Source organism: Prosopis cineraria, unplaced genomic scaffold (assembly GCF_029017545.1).
Source record: "Prosopis cineraria cultivar Desert tree isolate PC_DT_omini unplaced genomic scaffold, ASM2901754v1 PC4, whole genome shotgun sequence".
In the NCBI taxonomy this organism is placed as follows: domain Eukaryota; kingdom Viridiplantae; phylum Streptophyta; class Magnoliopsida; order Fabales; family Fabaceae; genus Prosopis; species Prosopis cineraria.
Window position 1 is genome coordinate 2,068,062 of NW_026555335.1, and position 25,769 is coordinate 2,093,830.

The 25,769-nt window shown below is 32.9% G+C and overlaps 3 protein-coding genes across 4 annotated transcripts; all 3 read left to right on the forward strand.

The window, feature by feature from the left end:
- The first annotated feature begins 1,017 nt into the window (after positions 1-1,017).
- On the forward strand, positions 1,018-3,952 carry LOC129307921 (G-type lectin S-receptor-like serine/threonine-protein kinase LECRK3). Its single transcript, XM_054948876.1, has one exon. It carries the CDS (start codon positions 1,184-1,186, stop codon positions 3,662-3,664), a length of 2,481 nt encoding a protein of 826 aa, XP_054804851.1. The 5' UTR covers positions 1,018-1,183; the 3' UTR covers positions 3,665-3,952.
- A 12,120-nt stretch (positions 3,953-16,072) lies between these two features.
- On the forward strand, positions 16,073-19,233 carry LOC129307923 (G-type lectin S-receptor-like serine/threonine-protein kinase LECRK3). Its single transcript, XM_054948877.1, has one exon. It carries the CDS (start codon positions 16,475-16,477, stop codon positions 18,941-18,943), a length of 2,469 nt encoding a protein of 822 aa, XP_054804852.1. The 5' UTR covers positions 16,073-16,474; the 3' UTR covers positions 18,944-19,233.
- A 392-nt stretch (positions 19,234-19,625) lies between these two features.
- Positions 19,626-23,406, forward strand: LOC129307924 (inositol transporter 1-like). 2 transcript variants are annotated; one of them, XM_054948878.1, is made up of 6 exons: positions 19,626-20,067; positions 20,469-20,539; positions 20,798-21,133; positions 21,672-21,779; positions 21,885-22,070; positions 22,638-23,406. In XM_054948878.1, exons 1-6 carry the CDS (start codon positions 19,923-19,925, stop codon positions 23,268-23,270), a joined length of 1,479 nt encoding a protein of 492 aa, XP_054804853.1. In that variant the 5' UTR covers positions 19,626-19,922; the 3' UTR covers positions 23,271-23,406. The 2 variants fall into 2 exon arrangements, with proteins under 2 accessions (XP_054804853.1, XP_054804854.1); XM_054948879.1 differs by having other exon boundaries at positions 19,629-20,058.
- Positions 23,407-25,769: the final 2,363 nt, after the last annotated feature.

A 25,769-nucleotide genomic window follows, 5' to 3' on the forward strand; every position in this document is an offset into this window, starting at 1 on the left:
TATTAAAGTAACATTATAGGTACTTATATAATGATCTATCAACATTTGTAAAAATCTATCTTGAAATATTTTTTTGTCTATATTAGCAAAAAAATAGTCAACTTCTGCTTAAGTGTCAACTAAAAGGTCAATATTTAAGGGATTAGATGGATTGATCACTTTTACATCAACTCTGATAACATTATGGCTATTTTTACTCCCGGTCGATGACTTCATAGGTATTTTTATCCATTTTCAGTTCATGTCAGCAAAGACTGACATGTGGCATGCACAGTCAGTATTTAACGGCTAAAGTTAATAGTTTAATTACTTTTACATCCATCCATGTAAATTATTGATATTTTTATCTTTTTCGTCACTTTAGAATATTGGGTGCCTGTGGCTGACTATTTTGTGAATATTTTTACCCAACCAAAAAGTGATATGTTAAGTTTGTGATTGAAATCGCTAGAGAAAGAAAAGTCTCTGGATGAAAGTTCAAAGCTCTTTGTTTGATTTAATCAATGGACCAATAATACGTAGGCAATACTAGGTGAATTGAAAAAATGATAATAAAATTTCTCAAAAATAAATAAATATTAATTTGATCTTTTAAAATGTCATTTTTTTAAAGTTTTTAAATTTTTTTTGTCATTAACAAATTTATATAAATTATCAAATTATTTTTATTAAAAATAAATAATTTATAAGTTTTGTTTAAATATTCACAACTTTTCTTCTTATATTTGCAACAATGCAATGACAAATAAGAAATTTAACATTTAAAGTTATGATTTACTGTTGCATTGTTATAAATATAAAAAAAATTATAAATATTTAAATAAAATTTATTAAATATTTATTTTTAATAAAAATAATTTAATAATTTATATAAATTTATTAATGAGTTAAATTTTTTAAGAACTTTTAAAAAGTTATGATATTTTAAAAAATTAAATTCTTATTTATATATTTGAAAGGATTGACATTTTTCCCTTCCATTCGCCGTACGTTATCTGTCGAGCTTCATCAGTGAGAGTGAGCGATGAGCATCATGCGATGCGGGTCCATCTTTTGAAAATTCAACAAAGTGACAGTCCCAGAAGGCTAAATCCGTGTTCCTCACGGCTAAGAAGACCTGTGCTTGACTTGGGCGTTCCTTATCTTTCCGATTTCCTTACTGTGAGGAAAGTTCATTCTGGGTATGGCTCCGACCCTGAATCCTCCTCTCCTCTGTTTTCTAATTCTTTTTCTGCCTGCCGTTTGTGTTTTTGCCCAAACCAGAAATAGTAATCTCGGTGTGGACGATTCTTTCATCGCAGGAAATGGCAACACCTCATGGGTGGTTTCGCCTTCCGGTGATTTTGCCTTTGGATTTCAGCCACTTAAAAATAGTAACAGTCTCTTCTTGCTTTCCATCTGGTATGCCAAAATTTCAAACACAACCATCGTTTGGTATGCCAATGGGGATAATCCTGCCCCAAGGGGGTCGAGAGTTCAGGTTACTGCATCAGAAGGGCTTAAGCTCACTTCCCCTAATGGTCAGACTCTGTGGACACCAGAAAATAGCCCGTCTGGTGCCGTTGCTTCTGGTGCCTTGAATGACTTTGGCAACTTCGTTCTTCAGGATAGGAGCTCTACCTCTGTCTGGGAGACCTTCAACAATCCTAAAGACACCATGTTGCCCTCTCAGACTTTGGGGAAGGGAGGAAAACTTTCTTCTCGAAAGTCACAGGCAGATTTCGCGCAGGGAAGGTTTCAACTTGTTCTTCAGGATGACGGTAATCTTGTTATTCATTCTATAAACTTACCATCTAAATACGCTAATGAAAATTATTTCGAAAGTCAAACTGTTGAGTCCAATACTTCAAGTCCTGGAACTCAACTGGTCTTCAACAAATCAGGAGACTTTTATGTTTTAAAGAAGAACAATAATACATTCAGCTTCTCAGACGTACCAACACCCTCTCCGACTCAATTTTATCTTCGAGCTATTCTTAATTTTGACGGAGTTCTGACTTTCTATCAACATCCTAAGAGTTCCTTTGGTAATGAAACTTGGACGGCTATCTGGTTTCAGCCAGATAATATTTGTAAGGAGGCTCTGATCAGTGAAGGAACTGGCATTTGTGGATATAACAGCATTTGCAAATTGGGTGAAAATAGCCGGCCAAATTGTCAGTGCCCGCCCGGTTATTCCCTTCTAGATCCTGAAGATCCATATGGCAGTTGTAAACCTGATTTCATACAGGGCTGTAAAGAAGATGAGCTTAGTCAGGGGAAAGATCTGAAAGATCTATATGACTTCGAGGTGTTGACAGATACTGATTGGCCTCTCTCTGATTTTGTTCTTCAAAAGCCTTTTACAGAAGATGAGTGCAGAAAAGCCTGCATGGAAGATTGCTTTTGTGCCGTTGCCATTTTCAGATTAGGTGACAGTTGCTGGAAGAAGAGATGGCCACTTTCAAATGGCAGATATGACACAACTCTTAACGGTGCTAAGGCCTTTATCAAGGTGAGGACAGACAATTCCTCCCTAATTGGTCCTCCTGGTCCTCCAATCATCAAACGAAAGAATCAGGACACTTTGATATTGGTGGTCTCTGTTCTCTTGGGTAGCTCTGCCATTCTTAATCTCGTATTAACTGGAGCATTCTGTCTGGGCTTTTCCTCCATTTACCAATTGCGGAAGAAGCTCAAAAGTGTTTACCGAAGTGATAGTGCTGTTGAAACTAATTTGCGTTGTTTTACTTATAAGGAGCTTGAAGAGGCTACAGATGGATTCAAGGAAGAGCTAGGAAGAGGAGCTTTTGGTGTTGTTTATAAAGGAGCCATAGTCATGGGTTCTGCAGTGACTGTGGCAGTCAAAAGGTTGAACACCTTTCTTTTGCAAGAAACTGAGAAGGAATTCAAGAATGAAGTTAATGTCATTGGTCAGACCCATCACAAGAATTTGGTTCGTTTGCTTGGGTTCTGTGAGGAGGGAAATGAAAGGCTGCTGGTATACGAGTGCATGAGCAATGGCACCTTAGCAAGCCTTCTTTTCAGTGACTCTAGGCCCAATTGGAACCTACGCCTAAAAATGGCATTTGGGATTGCAAGAGGACTTGTTTATTTGCATGAAGATTGCGGCACCCAGATCATCCACTGTGACATAAAGCCTCAAAACATTCTCCTTGACGACTACTTTAATGCTCGTATCTCTGACTTTGGACTGTCCAAGCTCCTAAACATGAATCAGAGCCGAACCCATACAGCTATAAGGGGAACAAAAGGGTATGTTGCACTTGAATGGTTCAAGAACATGCCTATCACGGCTAAAGTAGATGTCTATAGTTTTGGTGTATTGCTGCTAGAGATTATCTGTTGCAGAAGAAACGTGGACATGGAACCAGAGAATGAGGAGAGAGCAATCTTAACAGATTGGGCTTACGACTGCTACACAACAGGTTCTCTAGAAGCTTTGGTTGAGCAAGATCACGAGGCACTGCATGACAAGGAGAACCTGGAGAAGTTAGTAATGGTTGCCATTTGGTGTACCCAAGAAGACCCAACTGTTAGACCCACCATGAGAAAAGTTTCTCAGATGCTTGAAGGAGTTGCTGAAGTGCCTGCTCCACCATGCCAGATCCTAAATAGTGTGACTCGAGATCACTATTACTCACCCACTTTGGAGTATGATTGACAGTGTGGGAATTGGCTGGATCGCTTTATCTCATGATTTTTTTCTCTCTTATGTGTGAGTTATAATTTGTCTTTGTTAGTGTGCTAGTGCCTAGTAACCCCATCGATATATCCCTTTAGCTTTAGGAATGGAAATATGATATCAGTTCACTGTTCGTTTGCTTTAGGTAGATACGGTGCATATGTTGTTGGGTATTCCTTCAATTTGCTGATATTGAAGGAAGAGAATAGTATTACTTGTGCTGCCATTTTTATCCACAGAGATTCAGATGAGGCTTAACTTTTTGAATCTCCTTCTGTTAATATATATATATATATATATATATATATCTTTCAGTAGTTAAACTGCTCCGTAATCCATCGTTCCCAGAATTGCTGGGTAAATATGTAAGAAGTTACAGTTCAAAAATATAAGGCATTTTTAATCTTTTGAGGTATAATTATTGCCTTTTTTTTTTAAGTGCTCCTATCAATAATTTTATATTTATTGTAGGTTGTTTAATAAAGGTAAATATGAAACGATAGGATTAGTTTAAAAGTAATTAACTATTTTATTGGGGGGTGAGATTCGATTAAAAATGCCTCACAGAGGAGTAAATTTTATTAAAATAAGTGGCTACTTTAATGGGTTTATTTTATTATTATTTTTTTCTTGACAAATCTTTTCACCTGCCTGTCATAGCTTCACGTCTTTGTTCAAAAGCACAAAATTTACATGCAGGTTGTTAAACATTTGACGGTGATAGCAAGCTCTTTAATTACTTGCAACAGTATCACCTGAAGCCCCACTTTTTCCTTATTGTAGTATTTCTATAATTAACTCCACAAATGATGAAATGATAATACAAATTTGATTTTTTTTTTTTAGAAAAGGTGACAATTCCGCGGAGTGTAATGAAAGATGCATGTCGGAGGAGTAATAATTTGTGGATTTTTTCCAAAAGGGTCCCTTTCTTCTCTTTAAATGATGTCGCCAATATATTGCTTTCAGAACTCCGATTATTTCCGGCCACCTCTCGGTTTTCCCGGAAACTGCATAATTTTCTCATATGCATATGGACTGAGCACAGAGAGAGAACTATAATTTTCCTGAATCAATTTTGGGGTGATAAAACGACAATCTCAATGGAGTTCACGCCAGGAAGCTCAGGTTACATAGAATCTCTCATGTTGCTTTATCTTCTTCCATAGCTGCTTATATGTTAAATCTATAATTCGAGCAAAGATATTGGTGGACGTGTTCCAATAATTTTTTATGCAGTTTGTGGGTTTAATATAATTGCCTGGTTTGAAAAGTAGACTGGAGAAATAAAGAATTTAAAAATTCTCTCCGTGTGCTAATTAATGAAATAAAACAGAGAGAGAGAGAAACTAATTGTTTGTATTTGAAAATATTCAACTGCCAAGTTTTAATTTTCTAGTTATTGACTAGTGACAATTATACTGCTTCGTTTTTTTTTTTAAAAAGTGCGTGAAGTGGTTTTGCTGTGGAATTTCTAGAAAGAAAAATTTACATATGTGAATGAATCTTAATTCATATTTTTGAGGTCTCGTATAGGACTGTTTATTATATATGCTTGGATTGCAATATACTTTCATGTGTTATTTAAGCAGGTCATGTCATTATAAGGCTAATCATTAGCTTTTTTCTGAGGGGTTATTTAAGAATGTCTGAACGAAATATTTGTTTAACGTTTTGCGGGTTAACCAATTGTAATTAAATGGATGTTATACAAATTAATTGAGGAGCATTAATGAGAAATCATTTTGTTAAAAAAAACGTAGCTTTTACCCATGGGATACGTTGATGGTTTAAATATTATAATATTGCCTCAATGCATTTTCAATTGCTAAGGTGTATGTCATATTGGCGTTAATGTGTAATATAACCTTTTTGAGATTTGCTTAAAGTGACCAAGCTACTTATTGTGCTGAATTTGCGGTGGTGAAATATTTTTGCTGTGCATGTTAATAGCAATGCTAATTGGTTGGAAATGCTTCAACGGCACAGCAATTTGATTTCATTAACATTGTGAGTTTTTAATTGCTTGACTGCATTATGATGACTTTTATATGCATTGATCTCTTTGGGTCTAACATATTTTAATAGGCATAGGAGATAAGTGCATTACTCCTCGCCTTAAATTTGCTTTTAAATGCAAGTGGATATTATGGGCATTAAGTGTCAACGATTTGGCGCCGTGTGTAGTAAATTTATGCTAAATTTTAATTTAATGAGAATGGGAAGAAATGATATTGTGAGATTCTAATTTAATTAGAATTATTAATGAGTTATGAAAATATTTTTTATGTGGTTAAAATATTTAACACATAAAAATATTTAAAAGTGTAGGGGTGTATAGCAAAAATATTTTACTTTCTTCTAAAAAATTAATTGTCTGTTATATCATATGCCTCATTTTATAAATGTTAAGATGGTTTTATGGTGGTTTAGAGAAAAAAAAATTAAGTGGAGGCTTTATGAATTTTGTGTGGCTTGAAACAGGCATAATGATAGTAGCATGAAAAATTTACATGTGAATAATGATTTGATTATAGGTGGTGATGAAAAAAATGATATTGGGATCACAATGAAGGCAGAGTTTATTACTCTAAGAGATACTATAAATGTTAGTATCATGTATAATGAATTTTCATTATATTAAAATGATACAATAATGTTGATTGAATTTTATAATTTATAAGAGAAAAAATCCATTTATAGCCTATTAAATATTATGAGAGTCAGAGTTTATTATTTTAAAGTTAGCTAATAATTAATGAGGCTGAATAGTTAAAGTACTTGGTGAATAATATAGAGTGTAAAATTGACTATGTTGATGATTTGTGATAGCCAATTAGCAATAACTACAATTAAAACTAAGACTTTTAATGACAATAATAGACATATTTAATTGAGGCATAATATCACAAGGTAGTTGCTAAAAGATGGGGTTATTTTAATCAATTATGTGAGACTAGATATAAATCTGACGGAGCCATTAATTAAGCCCTTGAGAAAGAAACAAATTTTATAAACATAAAGGGAAATGAGATTTAAGCTTGTTTGAAACCAATAGCAATAAGAACTTAACCTTTATGATTGGTGATCCCATAAAAAAAATTCATACAAATAAGAACAAGTCATTTGTTAGTTTTACTAACACTAAAATTACTTTGCCCTTCTTCCTCTAGTGTATGAGAAAGTGTTAGAATATACTTTTGGTGAGGTTAAACAAAGATTTTAATGATTTATACTCCTTATAGAAGGTGTATTCATTACAGACACATATGATAAAATGACCAAGGCAAATGTAGAATGAGGCCACTCTTATAAAATTATAGCGAAATTTCTAAAGCATTTGCTAAAATATCATATGTGTGCATGTCACGTCTCGAAATATAAAAGTGACCAGTACAAGATATGCACCTAAACACACACCCCTTAAGTCTAATTCAAGAAATTTTCTATTTTTAAAAATACTTGTCACTTAAAATAATGCCTTAATATTTTTTATTTGTGAAAATCCTGGCAAAATCTCTCATATACATAAGATTTTCTAAAATTTTGTAATACAAATTTTCAATTAAATATCAGTCATCCAGGAGCTCAGCTCCTTTCAACCAGTAGATGAAATATATATATATATATATCGAAATAAAGACCTTAGTTATAGCATATGTGAAGCACCTGAAATTTAATTTAAAAAATACAATTTCATAATTCAAATTATACATCAAAACCTATTGCATTCTCCATTTTCCAACCAGTGATAGACCTTTTAATGATCCACAGGAAATTCAGTATTAGCTAATGAATTTGAAACCAAAATATTTTTCAGTGAATAGCATCCCCAAAAATAGAGTTTAAAAAGTAAAAATAATAAACACAAACAATTATATAAAATAATTGCAAATATAACAATCCAATACTAAATTTATAAATCTTAATCATATCCATAAAATGAGAATAAATTAAAATTACTTTATTCTATCATGTTTGAAGAAACTAAATTATTCACATGTGAATTAAAATAATATACTTATTGACTGAAATAATTAAAATTTTAAATATACAAGTTAATTAAAAATTTAGAATTTTGAGGACTTAACCGAACAAGTAACAAATATAAACACACAGTTCATGGAGGCAAAATAACCAGACACGGCCTGAGCCACAAAAACAGATGTGGACACATAATTCACAAGGGTAAGTAACTAGATGTGGTTGAAACCATGAATCAAACGTGGACGCAAAGTCCACAAGAATAATTAACCAGATGTGATTGAAGCCATAAATAGAAGAAGGAACAGGGCCCACGAATAACAGATGTGAGAACAAAGCTCACGAAAATCAAACTAGCTAGTCATTGACTATGACACGCCAAGGGCTAACGGAATTACCGTTAGCAACCAATGTTCTGCTCATAGTCCTCTAAAATTCACTTTTCAAACATGCGAGAATAATCATTTTTGAAATACAATTTACATTCTCAATATCAAACTCTCATGAATCATTTCAAACTTCAAGTCAATATTCATCAAAATAAAATTTCATAATAACGTTCATTCTTGCATTTATTTGGTGACCAAAAATTTTTAAAAATTGGTCAAAATAATCTCATCAATGTTAAAAATATAATCCATAAGGAAAATACATGTACCTATCATATCTCAATTATTCTTTGCCAAAATTAAATATATAATTTCACAAGATAAACTAATTTAATTAACAAATGCCTAATACTTAACACAATCAATAATGATAATTAAAAATCATCTACATAAAATGTAATGTTTTAGTAAAGGAATTTTATTGATAAATTATTAGGGATGCTATTCACTTACCTTTATAGTTCCCAAATGTATAATTTACTTTCAAACTAGTCTCCTATATGAAAATGCTTTATTTTCAAATTCCTAATATTCAAATAATACCATTGTTATTTTCTCAAACATACTTTACCACTCAAAAATCTTTAATCCCAAACAACACAAAAAATAAAAGAAACAAAATCTTTACTTTTATCTTTTTTAACATTGCATCAAACATTCCAAAAAAAGTATATAAATAGCAATTTAATTCTTAAATTACCAACTCAAATATCTCTTCCAAAAATTTCAAATTTCTACTTTAACTTTCATTGCAAAATACATTAGCCTTACAAGATTATTTAATCAATGATGACATATCTATCACATTTTTTTTGCCGCTTAAAGACCAAAATTTTTTCTTTTTAAACATTCATCAAACATCCTTTACAAAGGTTGTCCTGTATACTAATCAACTCCCATTTTTCATTAAAGAAAATCATGTACTAATAACTATTTAATTAACAACAACAAAATTATCATATGTATCTTGTCATCATATATATGGCAAGTTCTCCTAATAGGCATTCCATCGACCTCAAAAGCATTAATCCTAAATCTACAATTCCAACCTATTTTTCCTTCAAATTCATTCCAACAGCTCCCAATATATGTTTTGAAAAAAATGTCATTTGAACCCATTTCCTCTTACAATAACCAAATACTCATATAAATTCTCAAGGTTTAGTTTGATTAAAATTTTCCATACTCCCTCTTATTCTCCTAACAGCCTCAACATAGGAAAATCAAGGCTTTATTTCTAGCCAACATCTTGTAATATACATGCAAAATCAAAAAGAGGAATGAAGAAAAATTATGGCTCACCTAATCAGTTGAACAGTAAAGAACAAAGTTTAAAATTCCCTTAGCCCACATCGACGACTACCACTAAGAAGAAAGAGATGCTACTCAAATCAACAATGACTAAAGTTAGAAGGAGAGTTGACCATGCTTGCAAGGAAGAGGAAACTGAAGCTCACAGTTGAACAGGGGAGGGATGGACTCACAATCTGCAACCCCCACGCAGTGGTTCTTGATGGACATTACAGCAGCGGCAAGCAAAGTTCCTGCTCTCACCGACGGCAAGTTAAAAGGTGGAGAATAGAGGTGACTGGACCAGGAGTTCAAAGCTTTTGATCACAAATTTCTCTTGCTCTCACACGGACCAAAGACGAACTAGAGCAGGAACAAGGAAGAATGTTACAGCCATCGAAATTGATCCCACTAGAGGAGGAAGAAGGCGGAGAGGGCACATCAAAGAAGGAGTAGAGGCTACTATTAGATTCTCACTCTCCTACTCACTGATTTTGGAATTTTCAAAAATGAGAGAGGATAAATTGTCAGTGGAGAAGAAAAAGAAATGCCAAAAAATGCTCTTTGTTTTTCTTTCGCACGGTGGAAGATAAAAATCTGATCAAAGAAAATTTGGAAAATTACATGAAAGAGCACAAGGAAAAATTACAAGAAAGGACACAAGATTTTCTTATAATTTAAGACAAAAATAAAATCAAACTTTTACTTAGTAGAATTTGGACTTTGAACCTTCAAGAAAATGACTAGAGAAATTCCAATAATTTACTTCTCCCCACTTGCTATAAAACTAATTTAAAATTTAGGGTTATCACAGTGCACGGCTATCAAAGTGCAAAATCATCGTTAACAGTATAAATTGTAGGGGTATAATTTCACTGATAAGGCCTCTAATATAGCCTAAGGGTTGTTAGTTCATAGAAGCATGTTTCATTGACTTCTCTATATACTAAGCAATATTGCTCAAGATTTGGTCCATAATCAAGAAGAGACACTAGATTTTAAATGATTATATTGATTATTATAACTTAGATGTTCATGTTCCTTTTAACACGTGGAGGATTGTTGGAATTTTTGTATTTGTGTGTGTCAAAAGAAATCTTACATTGTTCAAATTTGAGGAAGTCTTAGTGTATATATTAAGATGAAAATTTTAGCAAGTAAATAGGTTAAAAAAAAAAAGTAAGTTCACAAATATATATAATAATGAGCTAATATAGTTGAGATATAGCTTTTTCCTTGTGCATAAGTTAGATGCAATGTTGAGCGCTTCAATCACCATGAATTAATTTTTATTACAATATTTAGAAATAGTTTTCCTTAATGTTATTAAGCATATTTAATTATATTCAAGTCTATTAATATGCATTTAATCTTCTTTATATCACCTGTGAATTTTGGCTTATATAAGTTTGTGCCCACTATTTGTTTATACACACCACTTAAGAGTCATCCAACTCTTCTCTCCTCTATTGAATCACTTCTATTATTCTATCACCCTGTTTATTTTATAGGAGAGTTTCACTTAATTTTGAGAATATTCAACAATTGTGTTGGAATTACTCTTAAAAATTTCTCTCTCTTTTGAATTATTTCTGTTATTCTATCACCCTATTTATTTTATAGGAGAGTTTCACTTAATTCTGAGAATATTCAACAACTGTGTTGGAATTACTCTTAAAAATATTGTCTTTGGACGCAACTCAAAACAAATTTTTTACATAATATGCCAACAATATATATACTCATTCCGATAATATATGCTATTTTTACATTTTCAATTACTCCCTTCATTTCATTATATTTTTTGTTTTACAGTAAAATATTATTTTAGACTTTGAAGGAAACATCTAATGACATTTTTCTTGTTTTACCTTTAAAGAAATATTCTGCCACTTCCTACGTGGTTTTAGAGACATTAAAGTACTGAAATAAATGTGTTATATAAAAAATACTGAAATAAATGAGGAGCAAATTTGATAAAGTATACCTTATTTTTATATGTTTATTATATTTCTTAATCTGTGTGAAATAACATTAAACAGAGTGAGTACTTGATAATCCATATTATAAGCTGAAATTTGATTGTAGTATCCAAATAGTAATAGTTTTGCTAATGACTTTTTACATATTCAATGCCTTCACCCATGTATGCTCATTTTTATATTTTCTTATGATTTAACCCCCCTACCTACCAGATTCTCATGACCTGATTTGAAAAACATGGCTTTTGCCTCATAAGCTCATTCTTTTGGTTTCCCTAGTAAAATAAATCTCAAATTTATTCAAACTTTTTGTTATATGCATTTTTTATTGGGTTAATATGTAATTTTACTCTTAAACTATTCTCGAAGGAATAATATTGCCCCTAAATTATTCATTATAGTAATATTACCTCTAAACTAATCAAATCGAATTAATGTTTCCTCCACTATTTAAACATCTGTTACTATAACTAGTGAGACTTATTTCTTCATGAGTTAAGGTGCAATTTTATTCCTAAACTATTCTTAAAGAAACATTGTTGCATTTACTATTTAAAAATTATAAAATTAAATAAAAATTATAATAATATTAAATGTATATATAAAATAAATATAAGAAAAAATTTATAGTATGCTAATAAAATGTCATAAATTAATAATATTATAAATTATAATTTTATAACTTATCAAATATAAGTGGATCTTTAGGCTAAAAAAACAAACATAAGTGGATCTTGATTAAATTACATATGAGTAGACTCAAAAATATTTACATTTACACTTATAACTATTGACTGGAACTATCGTTGACAACTCAATTTTGACCAAAAGACTATTTTTATGATTGAGCTAAATTGGATAAGAGTTAAGCTATTATTAAGTTAAAAATTAAAATTAAATTGAAAACCGAAGTGATTTTTAAAAAATCGGACGGTTTTAAACATAATATTACAAAAAAGTTAAAAAATTTAAAAAATAGAAAAATTTAAAAATCAGATCCCACTAAAAGCCAACTTTATTTTTAAATAATTTTCATATATAAGATACAATTTGAGACTATTTTTTTATAAAGATGTTGATAGTTATAGGTGTAAATATAGATACTTTAACTCTGCTTATATTTAATTTAACCAAAATTTATTTATATTTGATAATTTATAAAATTATAATGTATATTTTTTCTTATATTTATTTTATATATACATTTAATATTATTTTTATTTAATATTATTATAATTTTATTTTTATATATATTTAATATTATTTTATTTAATTTTATTATAATTTTATTTTTATTTAATTTTATAATTTTTAAACGATAAGAACAATATTATTATAATAAATAATTTAAAGATAACATTACTTATTTAAAAATAGTTTTAAAAAAAATTATATCTTAATCCTTCTTTATTTGTCATCACTTGGCTTTTATCCACCAATTCTCAGTCTGACAAAACAAAAAGTCTCGATGCCTCGTTTGTTTAATATCATAACATCAAAAACTGAACAAGTGTGAGCATTTTCATCCGTAAATCAATATACAAGCTGAGCAGCGTTTACAAGTTATTTTCCCCCCATTAATTTTAGTTTATGAAAAATGGTATATTAAATTTATGAATGATTTTTTTTTCTTTACTCTAGCAACCATTATCCTAAAAAAGCTGGGTATCATTTTCTTTTATCCAAACTGGTCTAAACTATTATTGTGTGGGATTGCTATTACTCACGGTGGCTTCACAGGTTCTTTGAGAGAACTCTAATTTGATATTTTAAAATACTTTGATTCAACTTTTTTTATTAATTGAAGCTAGTATTTTAAAAACAATATTAAATCAACTCGATCAATCGGTTGACTTTTGATCTAATTCAATTGATTCTTCAAAACTGTCCACAAGAGAACTGATCAATGATCGAAAAAATCGATCAAAAACTATAAAAAACTGATTGAAAATTGAACTGGTCCCCTTAAAAACTAATTTGAATTATTTAAAAATTTTAAAAATTAATTAAAATAAATAACAACCTAGAATAATTAATATTAACCATGTATTTATCAACAATATATTATTTTATCAAGCATTTATTGATATTTTTTTGAAAAATATAAATATTTTTATATATTTTTTATTTAATTATAATGTATAAATTAAAAATATATTAATTTAACATTAACCAATTTGACTACAGTTGTGAACAGTAACTAATTCAGTTCAACGACCGTTTCCATTTTCCAGACCCAGCGCTGATTTTACGATCGAAATTTCTTCTTTTTAAAACATCAAATCAACCACGCAAATTCAATGCGGGGACTAAATAAATTTCCACCAAATTGTCCACTCGCCTTACGTTACCTTTTGAGTTCGGTTTCTATAGAATAGCTAATATCAGTGAGCAAATGAGCTCTACGCTATGGGGGTCCTCCTTATGAAAATTCGACAAACTCATAGTCAGACGCCAGAGGACATAAAACACCTGAGCTTGACTTCCGAATTCACTTCCTGATAACCCCATTTAATGTAATCTTCGCTTCCGCTTTCAAACGTGTTCCTTATCTTCCAATATCCAAATTTGAGGAACTTCGATAGATTCTGGGTATGGCTTCTTCTCTGAATTCCCTTCTCCACTGTCTTCTAATTCTGCTTTTGTCTTCTGTTAGTGTTCTTGCCCAAACCAGAAGTAGTGGTGTCAACATGGGCGATTCTTTCATAGGAGGAGATGGCAACACCAAGGGGGTGGTTTCACCTTCTAGGAATTTGCCTTTGGATTTCAGCCACTTAAAAATAATAACAGTCTCTTCTTGCTTTCGATCTGGTATGCCCAAATTTCAAACACAACTGACAGAAGCGAGCGAGATATTAGGCAACATCATAGGGATATTTCATTTGTTAAACTGTAAAGATAGCGTTGGAATGCTGTGTCAGTTATGCGATATTATAGGAAGAACAGCGGATATCATGGATGTATGTATATACCTCAGCTCACTGAGATAATTTTCTCCGAGCTTCTACTCCATAGAATTTGTCAACAACCATCGTTGGGTATGCCAATGGAGATAATCCTGCTCCAAGGGGGTCAACAGTTCAGAAGGGCTCAAGCTTGCTTCTCCTGATGGCCAGACTCTATGGACATGGACAAGAGGAACTAGCCCTTCTGGTAACTTGAATGACTTTGGCCTTTATCAAGTTGAGGAAAGACAGTTCCTCCCTAATTGGTCCTCCTGCTCCTCCAATCATCAAACGAGAGAATCAGGACACTTTGATAAGGACAGAAGAAGCTGTGCCTTTCTTAATCTTGCATTCATTGGAGCATTCTGTCTAGGCTTTTCCTCCTTTTACCAATTCCAGATGAAGCTTAAAAGTGTTTACCCAAATGACAGTGCTGTTGAAATTAATTTGCCTTGTTTTACTTATAAGCAGCTTGAAGGGGCTACAAATGGATTCAAGGAAGCCTTAGAAAGAGGAGCTTTTGCTATTGTTTATTTGTAAACAATATTTTTATATAATAAAACTTAATATTTTAATATATTTTTATATATTTGTCAAAAAAAAAACATATTATTTATGTAATTTTCATCATATATCACCAATACAAAACAATATAATTACAAATTATTTTATTTTTAAGCAAATACAAGAAAATGGAGGGTGGGAAATAAAGAAATATTATTTATGAGTTTTTTCCCCCGAAATCTTCTCATTTTTGATCGGATTGTTATATTCATAGTTTTCTCTCTTTCCTGACTTTTTATGCAGTCAATGCAATTTTTCCCTTACTTCTTTTCTGTCTTTCATTTTTTTCTCTACCCATACTTTTTCCCCTCCCATGCATAGGCATAGCGCATATCTTTGATCTTTCTCCTCCCCTTTTTTTTTTGGGATAATACCAAAGAATAAGTCACACCCTTCAAACTTTTGAAGTTTCAATTCTGCAATCCTTGCGGGCCACAAAAAAACTTCAATCCTTAACGACACCCAATCGTGCTTGAAATATCGTATGTTTGATTTCATTTCGTGTCTTGGACAAAAACGACATTTCACGACCCAACTTTGCAACATCATATGGACTTGATTTAATTATCTTGACAATTCGAATCTTTTCATTGTCGCGTAGATGAAAAGCTTCATTGTTCTGGAAATTGCACTAGGCCAGCGAATTTTAAATTATAAATAAATAATTTTTATAATAGCTGATATTCCGCGAGAGCAACGTGTTACTGCACCAATAAAAATAAAAATTATTTATATTTCTTTTTTGCATAACCATTTGATGATCAATGCTATGGGTCTAAATTTGAGAGCTCTAGCACCCAAATAAAGTTAATTACCTTAATGAATTTTAACACAAACAATACATTCACCCATTCACACAAGCTTATTCTTATGTTTTCTTATGATTTATCTTCTTTTCTTTTCTTTGATTTTCTTGTTTGGCCTGAATCTTCTGACTTTTTTTTTTTCCTTTAAAAGTGAATTTGGTCATGAGTACTGCAAAATGTATCTTTTGATTTAAAAGCGTTTATAATGATAGTTATATATATTATTTATTAATAAAATTTTTATATCAATAATAAAATTTGAACAACTCATAGCTTATAAGCCAAATTTTTATAAATAGACTAATCTTTGTTGGCTGAATCTTCTGACTTGATTCGCAGAAACCAGAACATCGTATTGGGCCCCGTAAGCTCATTCCTTTCGTTGCCCAGTACAACACTAACAATGTTTCGATGCCTCATTTGATCAAATATTATTATCAATTTATCTTTATCAGTGAAATAAGTCTACCAAAAAGGGATATGTTCAGTTAATGATTGAAATCGGCGGCGAAAGGACAGTCTCTGATTGAAAATTCAAAGTTCTTCGTTTATGTACCCATTAAACATCAGCGATACCAGGACGAAATAAATATCCACCTAGATCTTCCATCGCCGTACGTTACCTATTGAGCTTCATCAGTGAAAGTGAGCGATGGGCATCATGCTATCCGGGTCCGTCTTTTGAAAATTCAACAAAGTCACAGTTCCAGAACACGAAATCCGTGTTCCCCACGGCTAGGAATACCTGTGCTTGACTTGCGCATAATGGAACCCTCGTTTACGCGTTCCTTATCTATCCGATTTCCGAACGGGAAAATTGATTCTGGGTATGGCTTCGTCCCTGAATGCTCCTCTCCTCTGTTTTCTGATTCTTTTTCTGCCTTCCGTTTGTGTTTTTGCCCAAACCAGAAATAGTAATCTCAGTGTGGGCGATTCTTTCATAGCAGGAAATGGCAACACCCCATGGGTGGTTTCGCCTTCCGGGGATTTTGCCTTTGGGTTTCAGCCACTTAAGAATAGTAACAGCCTCTTCTTGCTCTCGATCTGGTATGCCAACATTCCAAACACAACCATCGTTTGGTATGCCAATGGAGATAATCCTGCTCCAAGGGGGTCGAGAGTTCAGGTTACCGCTTCAGAAGGGCTTAAGCTCACTTCTCCTGATGGTCAGACTCTGTGGACGTCAGAAAATACCCCGTCTGGTCGTGTTGCTTCTGGTGCGTTGAATGACTTTGGCAACTTTGTTCTTCAGGATAGGAGCTCCACCTCTGTCTGGGAGACCTTCAAGGATCCTAAGGACACCATGTTGCCCTCCCAGACTTTGGGAAAGGGAGGAAAGCTTTCTTCTCGAAAGTTAGAGGCTGATTTCGCGCAGGGAAGGTTTCAACTTGTTCTTCAGGATGAGGGTAATCTAGTGATGCATTCTATAAACTTACCATCTGAGTATGCTAATGAAAATTATTTCGATAGTAAAACTGTTGAGTCCGATACATCAAGTCCTGGAACTCAACTGGTCTTCAACAAATCTGGAGACTTTTATGTTTCAAGGGAGAACAATGATACATACACCTTCTCTAACCAGAACATACCCTCCCAGTCTCAATTTTATCTTCGAGTTACTCTCAATTTTGACGGAGTTCTGACTTTCTATCAACATCCTAGGAGGTCCTATGGTAATGAAACTTGGACGCCTATCTGGTCTAAGCCAGATAATATCTGCAGTGCTACGATCAAAGAAGGAGCAGGCATTTGCGGATATAATAGCTTTTGCAGATTGGGTGAAAATAGCAGGCCAAATTGTCAGTGCCCGCCCGGTTATTCCCTTCTAGATCCTGAAGATCCATATGGTAGTTGTAAACCTGATTTCATACAGGGCTGTAAAGAAGATGAGCTTAGTCAGGGGAAAGATCTATATGACTTTAAGGAGTTGATAGATACTGATTGGCCTCTATCTGATTATGCGCTTCTAAAGCCTTTTACAGAAGAAAAGTGCAAACAGGCCTGTTTGGAAGATTGCTTTTGTGCGGTTGCCATTTTTAGATCAGGTGACAGCTGCTGGAAGAAGCGGTGGCCACTTTCTAATGGTCGAGTTGACACGAGTCTTAATTTTGGTAAGGCCTTGATCAAGGTGAGGAAAGACAATTCCTCACTAAGTGGTCCTCCTGGTCCTCCAATCATCAAACGAAAGAATCAGGACACTTTGATATTGGTGGTCTCTGTTCTCTTGGGTAGCTCTGCCATTCTTAATCTCGTATTAACTGGAGCATTCTGTCTGGGCTTTTCCTCCATTTACCAGTTGCGGAAGAAGCTCAAAAGTGTTTACCGAAGTGACAGTGCTGTTGAAACTAATCTGCGCTGTTTTACTTACAAGGAGCTTGAAGAGGCTACAAATGGATTCAAGGAAGAGCTAGGAAGAGGAGCTTTTGGTGTTGTTTATAAAGGAGCCATAGTCATGGGTCCTGCAGTGCCTGTGGCAGTCAAAAGGTTGAACACCTTTCTTTTGCAAGAAACTGAGAAGGAATTCAAGAATGAAGTTAATGTCATTGGTCAGACCCATCACAAGAATTTGGTTCGTTTGCTTGGGTTCTGTGAGGAGGGAAATGAAAGGCTGCTGGTGTACGAGTGCATGAGCAATGGCACATTAGCAAGCCTTCTTTTCAGGGACTCTAGACCCAATTGGAACCTACGCCTAAAAATGGCATTTGGGATTGCAAGAGGACTTGTTTATTTGCATGAAGATTGCGGCACCCAGATCATCCACTGTGACATAAAGCCTCAAAACATTCTCCTTGACGACTACTTTAATGCTCGTATCTCTGACTTTGGACTGTCCAAGCTCCTAAACATGAATCAGAGCCGAACCCATACAGCTATAAGGGGAACAAAAGGGTATGTTGCACTTGAATGGTTCAAGAACATGCCTATCACGGCTAAAGTAGATGTCTATAGTTTTGGTGTATTGCTGCTGGAGATTGTCTGTTGCAGAAGAAACGTGGACATGGAACCAGAGAATGAGGAGAGAGCAATCTTAACAGATTGGGCTTACGACTGCTACACAACAGGTTCTCTAGAAGCTTTGGTTGAGCAAGATCACGAGGCACTGAATGACAAGGAGAACCTGGAGAGGTTAGTAATGGTTGCCATTTGGTGTACCCAAGAAGACCCAACTGTAAGACCCACCATGAGAAAAGTTTCTCAGATGCTTGAAGGAGTTGCTGAAGTGCCTGCTCCACCATGCCAGATCGTAAATAGTGTGACTCGAGATCACTATTACTCACCCACTTTGGAGCATGATTGACAGTGTGGGAATTGGCTGGATCGCTTTATCTCATGATTTTTTTCTATCTTATGTGTGAGTTATAATTTGTCTTTGTTAGTGTGCTGGTGCCTAGTAACCCCATCGATATATCCCTTTAGCTTTAGGAATGGAAATATGATATCAGTTCACTGTTCGTTTGCTTTAGGTAGATACAGTGCATATGTTGTTGGGTATTCCTTCAATTTGCTGATATTGAAGGAAGAGAATAGTATTACTTGTGCTGCCATTTTTATCCACAAAAACATTCAGATGAGGCTTAACTTTTTGAATCTCCTTCTGTTAATATATATATATATATATATATATATGTTTCAGTAGTTAAACTGCCCCGTAATCCATCGTTCCCAGAATTGCTGGGTAAATATGTAAAGAAGTTACAGTTCTAATGGGCGAAAGTAAATGTAACTGTAATTCAACACGTAAATCTCGTTAAAATAAGTGGCTACTTTAACGGGCTTTTTTTTTTTTTTTTTTCGGCGGCGTTGACAAAGTTTTTCACCTGCCTGTCACAAGCTTCACGTCGATGTTCAAAAGCACAAAATTTACATGCAGGTAGTTAAACATTTGACAGTGACAGCAAGCTCTTTAATTAATTGCAACAGTATCACCTGAACCCCCACTTTTTCCTTATTGTAGTATTTCTATAATTAACTCCACAAATGATGAAATGATGTTACAAATTTGATTTTGTTTTTTTATTAGAAGAGGTGACGGTTTCGCGGAGTGTAATGAAAGATGCATGTCGAAGGAGTAGTAATCTGTGGATTTTTCCAAAAGGGTCCCTTTCTTCTCTTTAAATGATGTCGCCAATGGATTGCTTTCAGAACTCGATTATTTTCGGCCACCTCTCGGTTTTCCCGGAAACGGCATAATTTTCTCATATGTATATGGACTGAGCACAGAGAGAGAACTATAATTTTCCTGAATCAATTTTGGGGTGATAAACCGACAATCCCAAATGGAGTTCACGCCAGGAAGCTCAGGTTACATAGAATTGTATCCTGAGAGAAAAGTGTCGTTTTTCAAGAATCCTTACATCCTCTCTCTCACAGCAGTCGCAGGTATAGGTGGTCTCCTCTTCGGCTACGACACGGGTAATGAAGGTTCTTGTCGAAATTCAATATTTCATTTGTTTACTTGATATCTCAGTTTTACTCACTTGAATTGTTCAGAGTGAAAAAAAAAAAATATATATCATGTATTAGCCAAAAATATATATAAATAAATATCATGCGATTTACTTCATTTTGCATGAAAAGATTATAATAGTCTCGGTGTTAGAATTCTGTAATTTTTTATTATGATTTCAGAGTTTTAAAGGGTTGGATCAATGATGATTTAAACATATCTTATTGTTAGTTCTAGTATTACAAGTCCAATTTTCAACTTAGTCAATTGATGAGATTAGAAAGCAAAATTTTCTTCAAACTTGTTATATTGGACTCAGATAACTTCCAAAAAAAAAAAAAAACTCATGCTTCTTTTTATGCTATATGTATTATAGGAGTTATATCAGGAGCACTTCTGTACATTAAAGATGATTTTGAAGAGGTGAATCAGAGTAGCTTCCTACAGGTATGTAAGCTTGTGCTGTTTCCTCTTGATTCTAAATCTAAAGAGCCCAAAATTAAATATACCCCTACCATGCCATATTTCATATATAGTCTTTTAATAGGAAGTAAAGTAATTTGTTAAATAGATGTCTATAAATAGCTTTCATTGTACTCTTGGCTTGTACAAGTGCCACAAGTTTAGCCCTTTAACTGGAAGTAAAGTAAAATTACAGCATGATTTCTCCCTCATTCAGAGATTCTAATAGTTTTGAAACACCAGGAAACAATAGTGAGCATGGCTTTAGTTGGTGCAATTATTGGATCAGCATTAGGTGGTTGGATTAATGATGAATTTGGGCGTAAAAAGGCGACTCTTATTGCTGATATAGTCTTTGCCTTCGGATCAATTGTTATGGCACTGGCTCCTGATCCGTATGTCCTCATATTTGGACGTCTTCTTGTCGGTATAGGCGTGGGCAAAGCTTCTGTTACTGCACCTGTGTATATTGCAGAAGCAGCACCCTCAGAAATAAGAGGCGGACTTGTGAGCATAAATGTGCTAATGATTACTGGAGGACAGTTTCTCTCATACCTCATAAATCTTGTTTTCACACAGGTTGGCTTTTTTTTTTTTTTTTTGCCTTCTTTACAATACTAAATGCGTAAACATTATGTGTCTAGAGGGCAGTCACTTGAAAATAAAATTTTATATTTGGTATCTTTCTGGCTATGTAGTTCCAATCTAATAACCGATGGGGTGGCTGTTGGTTTATCTGGCAATAGAAAATGTTTATAAGTTGCTAAAGATGTATAGATGTTAACAAAATGTCGGCTTCAGCCAGAGGACAACAACTTGAGGAAGCGAAAACTTCCCCACAAGAGGTCCATTTTAAAACCATATTTTGAACAAGCGCTAGATGATGCAAGACTAGGGCATACCTTGGAACTCGGAAGCAACATCTTTGGAATGGATGCTGCAGAGCAGAGTGCCACTTTCTAGTTTCAGTATCCTTATGAAAATGGTAGCATGAGGGTGATAATTTGCATTTTGAACCTTCTCAAATTGTACCTGAGTAGTACACTTCTATCAGGTTTTTTACCAGCCAGAGGTTTCCTCCTTGGATGAACTTACGTACACATTATTAATGAAGCAGGTCCCTGGAACATGGCGATGGATGCTAGGCGTTGCAGGTGTGCCGGCAGTTGTTCAGTTTTTTCTCATGCTCTGCCTACCCGAGTCACCACGGTGGCTGCTTATGCAGGTAAAATTGATCTTCTCATGAGATGAATGTTAAATCAGATACAGCATTATGCTAAGATGTTTTCCTCTGTTCAAAGCTTTCTTACTCGTCTTCATGTGTTTGCAGAATAGGAAAGATGAAGCAGTTTCTGTGCTTTTCAAGATCTATGATGCGGATCGCTTAGAGGACGAAGTGGAATATTGTTGTGCTCAGTTGGAGGAAGAACTTGAGAAGCAAAGCAATGTTAGATACTTGGATGTGTTCAAATCTAAAGAAATTAGACTCGCATTTCTTGCAGGGGCCGGACTTCAGGTTTAAGATTTTTCTTCAAAATACTTTTGTTTCTAAACTAGATTATCCTGGTGTTTAGAATGATCCTTTGTGAATGCCGTGCTCTCTGAGAAGGATAGGAGCAACATATCTTCCAATGAAACCGGAAATGTATGCACATTTGGTCATATGGAGGTCATAGTTGAACATGGATATTAATCTTTCAACAGTTTCACGTAGGTTGTTGCACCATATTCCTCTTTCCCCACCCACCCATCCACTCATTCAAAACAAACCAAATTCAAGAAAACAACCATCTTCTTCCTTGGACATTGAGTCTCTCGATACATGAATGTTTTCAACCAATTATTAAACTTCAATGGAATCTCTGAGCGTTTTCTGTCAGTTTTAAATTCATTTATGGCATGCTGAAGATCTCATATAAAGGAGTCAGCATGTAAAGTTCACATGTAATGCTTCTGTTTTGAAAAACCTGGAAGCTTATCCAGGTTTTTTGTCTGCTTTGATATTCTTATAAATTGACAGCAATGAAAGAACATTACATGTAACCATAGAAGACTCTTTCACAATTTTCCTATGATTCTGCAGGCTTTTCAGCAGTTCACTGGTATTAGCATTGTGATGTACTACAGCCCAACAATCATAGAGAGAGCTGGCTTTCATTCCAAACTATTAGCTCTTCTCCTATCCCTTATTGTCTCCGGCTTGAATGCTGCCGGAACAGTCCTTGGCATTTATCTCATTGACCATGCCGGGCGAAAGAAGCTGGCTCTTACAAGCTTATCTGGCGTGGTTGTATCTCTGGGGATCCTTTCTGCTGGATCTTTCCTAGATTCTTCAGATTCTCATGATGGAAACTATGGATGGCTTGCAGTTTTAGGGCTAGCATTTTACATCGGTTTCTTTGCCCCCGGAATGGGACCGGTCCCATGGACAGTAAACTCAGAGGTATATCCTCAGGAATATCGTGGTTTATGTGGAGGCATGTCAGCCACAGTGAATTGGATTTCAAGTGTGATAATGTCCCAAAGCTTCCTGTCAGTTTCTGATGCTCTAGGGCTTGGTGGGAGCTTCTTGATTCTTGCTGGTGTAGCTGTACTTGCTATTTTGTTTGTGGCCTTGTTTGTGCCAGAGACAAAACAGCTCACACTGGATGAAGTAGAGCAGTTATGGAAGGAAAGGGCCTGGGGAAAGGGTTGCAAAAGAGAGAGCCTTCTTTGAGAAAGGAAAAGGACCAAGATGTTGTGAATTTGTGATCTCTTATCCACTCAGTATCATCTTATGCTGTTGCTACCTTTGCACAATTGTGGAACAAAATTGTACTGTCTTTCTTATATGGTCAATTATTCTACCTAAACAGATTCGGTTTTGGCTTAGAAGCTAAGATCCTCGGGGGGCACAGAAATTACATGAATTGCATGCAAGCTTAGCAATAAGCTAAATACAAGTTTAAATCTACAAAGTGATCTAAATAATTAGTTAAATTATACTATGTCCGATTCTTATTATAAGTTACATTTAACTACCTCATTGAAACTAAAAAAAAAGTGGTTAAGTGACTTTGTCTAAAAGTTGAAAAAATAATTCAGTTTTACTTGTATTTTATATAAAAATTTTATAAATTCGTATTACATTATTTCTCTTGAGTAATACTAAAAAAATTAATAATAAGTGTTTTATAGAAATGATCAAATAGATATTTTGGAAAAATATGATAAGGTAAGAAAATAAAAATGAAATAGAAAAATATTAAAATGTTGTATTTCTTTTACTTGTTAGGAAAAAAACAAAGGGAATAGCATCTGATAAAAAGAACAAGCCACTTCCCTAATATAACTGCAGAAATTTTATGATTTTAAATATGATTAAATATTAATTTTTTTGCACGATTTTGTCATGGTCTTGTAATTGAAGAAAAAAAAAAAAGAACAAGCCACTTATCTACTACAATGTGGATGATGGGACAAAACAAAAATTATACTTGGATACCCTTGCTTCTTAGAGTGATCTACACATTGATTGATTGGCTTTTAAAAGGTTACACCCGAGCAACAATGCGCGGAGACATTAAAAATTAATAAAAAGTTAAATATTTAGCAAATGTTGATTTGATCATTTATAAAAATAATAATATTTAGAAAGAGTAAAATGAAATTATATAAGCAATTATAAAAAATAAATAAAACAATAAAAGTATAAATATCTACTATTTTTATTCCTTGCATGAGGATATGTTAGAAGAGAAGAATAAATAACCATCTGTTTATTCTTACACATATTATTTTATAATTGACTATTCCATTTATATAAAAATATAAATAATCATAGTGTACCTCATAAAAATTAAAATTTAAATAACATGACCTAGTTTAGAATTTATTACTCAATATATATTTAAAATGTATTACATGTTTACTCCTATCCCTATGAACATTAAAAATATGAATAACAACTTAATTATTTTAAAATTGTTTACCCGCGCAAATTAAAATTTAAATAACAACTTGTTCTTTTTTATGATTTTTTAAATATTCATATTAACAAAACTAAACAACACATTTTATTCTATTACTCATTTATTACCACATATGTCCCTTATATCATATTTTTTAACAATAATTTATTATTATTCAAATTTTACCACTCTTGTACATACTTTAAAAACAAATAAAAATTTATTTTATTATATAATTTATTACTTGGTATTTAAAAAAAATAAAGGAACCGATTGTTCTATTATAAAAATACTTATATTATGTAAATTAATATTTCAAACTCCTAGCATTCTAGAATTTGTGTAAGTTGAATTTTTTATTTTGTTAATATTTGTTACTTTTTTGCATGCTAAGAATGCAAGCGATGTGTTTTATTTTCCCATAATTTTTTACAAAGTTACTTTAGATTTTATTATCCCACCATACGTATTAAAAATATAAAAAAATAATTTATTATTCTATATTACATTATACTCACAGAAAATTAAAATTTAAACAAAAAGATGTTCTAGATTAATTTATAATTTATTATCCTCATACATATTTAAAATATAAACATTTTTATTTTAATTTTTTATCCTATGCTTATTAAAAACATAAATAATAATTTTTTCATTCTAGAAACTTTTACCATGTTTAAATTAATGCACACACAATTTAGATATCAATATGATCTATTTTATACTCCCGTGGTTATAAATTATAAGATGCTTTAAGGAAAATTCAGTATTTTAAAATATAAGATGCTTTAAAAAATTAAATTTTTATTAAATAGACTTATTATAATATTGCTGTTTCTTTCTCTCTATTTAATTTTCACCCCTTTTTCTTTTTAATATATTAAATTAATAATATTTTTAAAAATTTATATTTATATTTTAAAAAATAAAGTTTTTTAATTGTATTTATTAAAGTTTATTAGTATATAAGATTTTGTCCAAAAATATATTATAATTTAAAATGAGGGGAATAATTTTTACCAAACACAAATCAATGTATCACTTACGGAGACTAAAGTTTTTATTCAGTAACGTAGAAAAAGAAAATCATTCGGTAAATAGTTGGGGGCAAAATTATATGATTTTTTCTTTTTTAACTCTAAATTTAAGGGTGCCATCTTAATTTAGAAATGATGGAAAAATTTGTGAGGGCTAGGTGTAAATTCATCTCTAATTTTTACCTCATGCCTATTTAAAAGCTAAACATTTCATTTCATAACTTATTA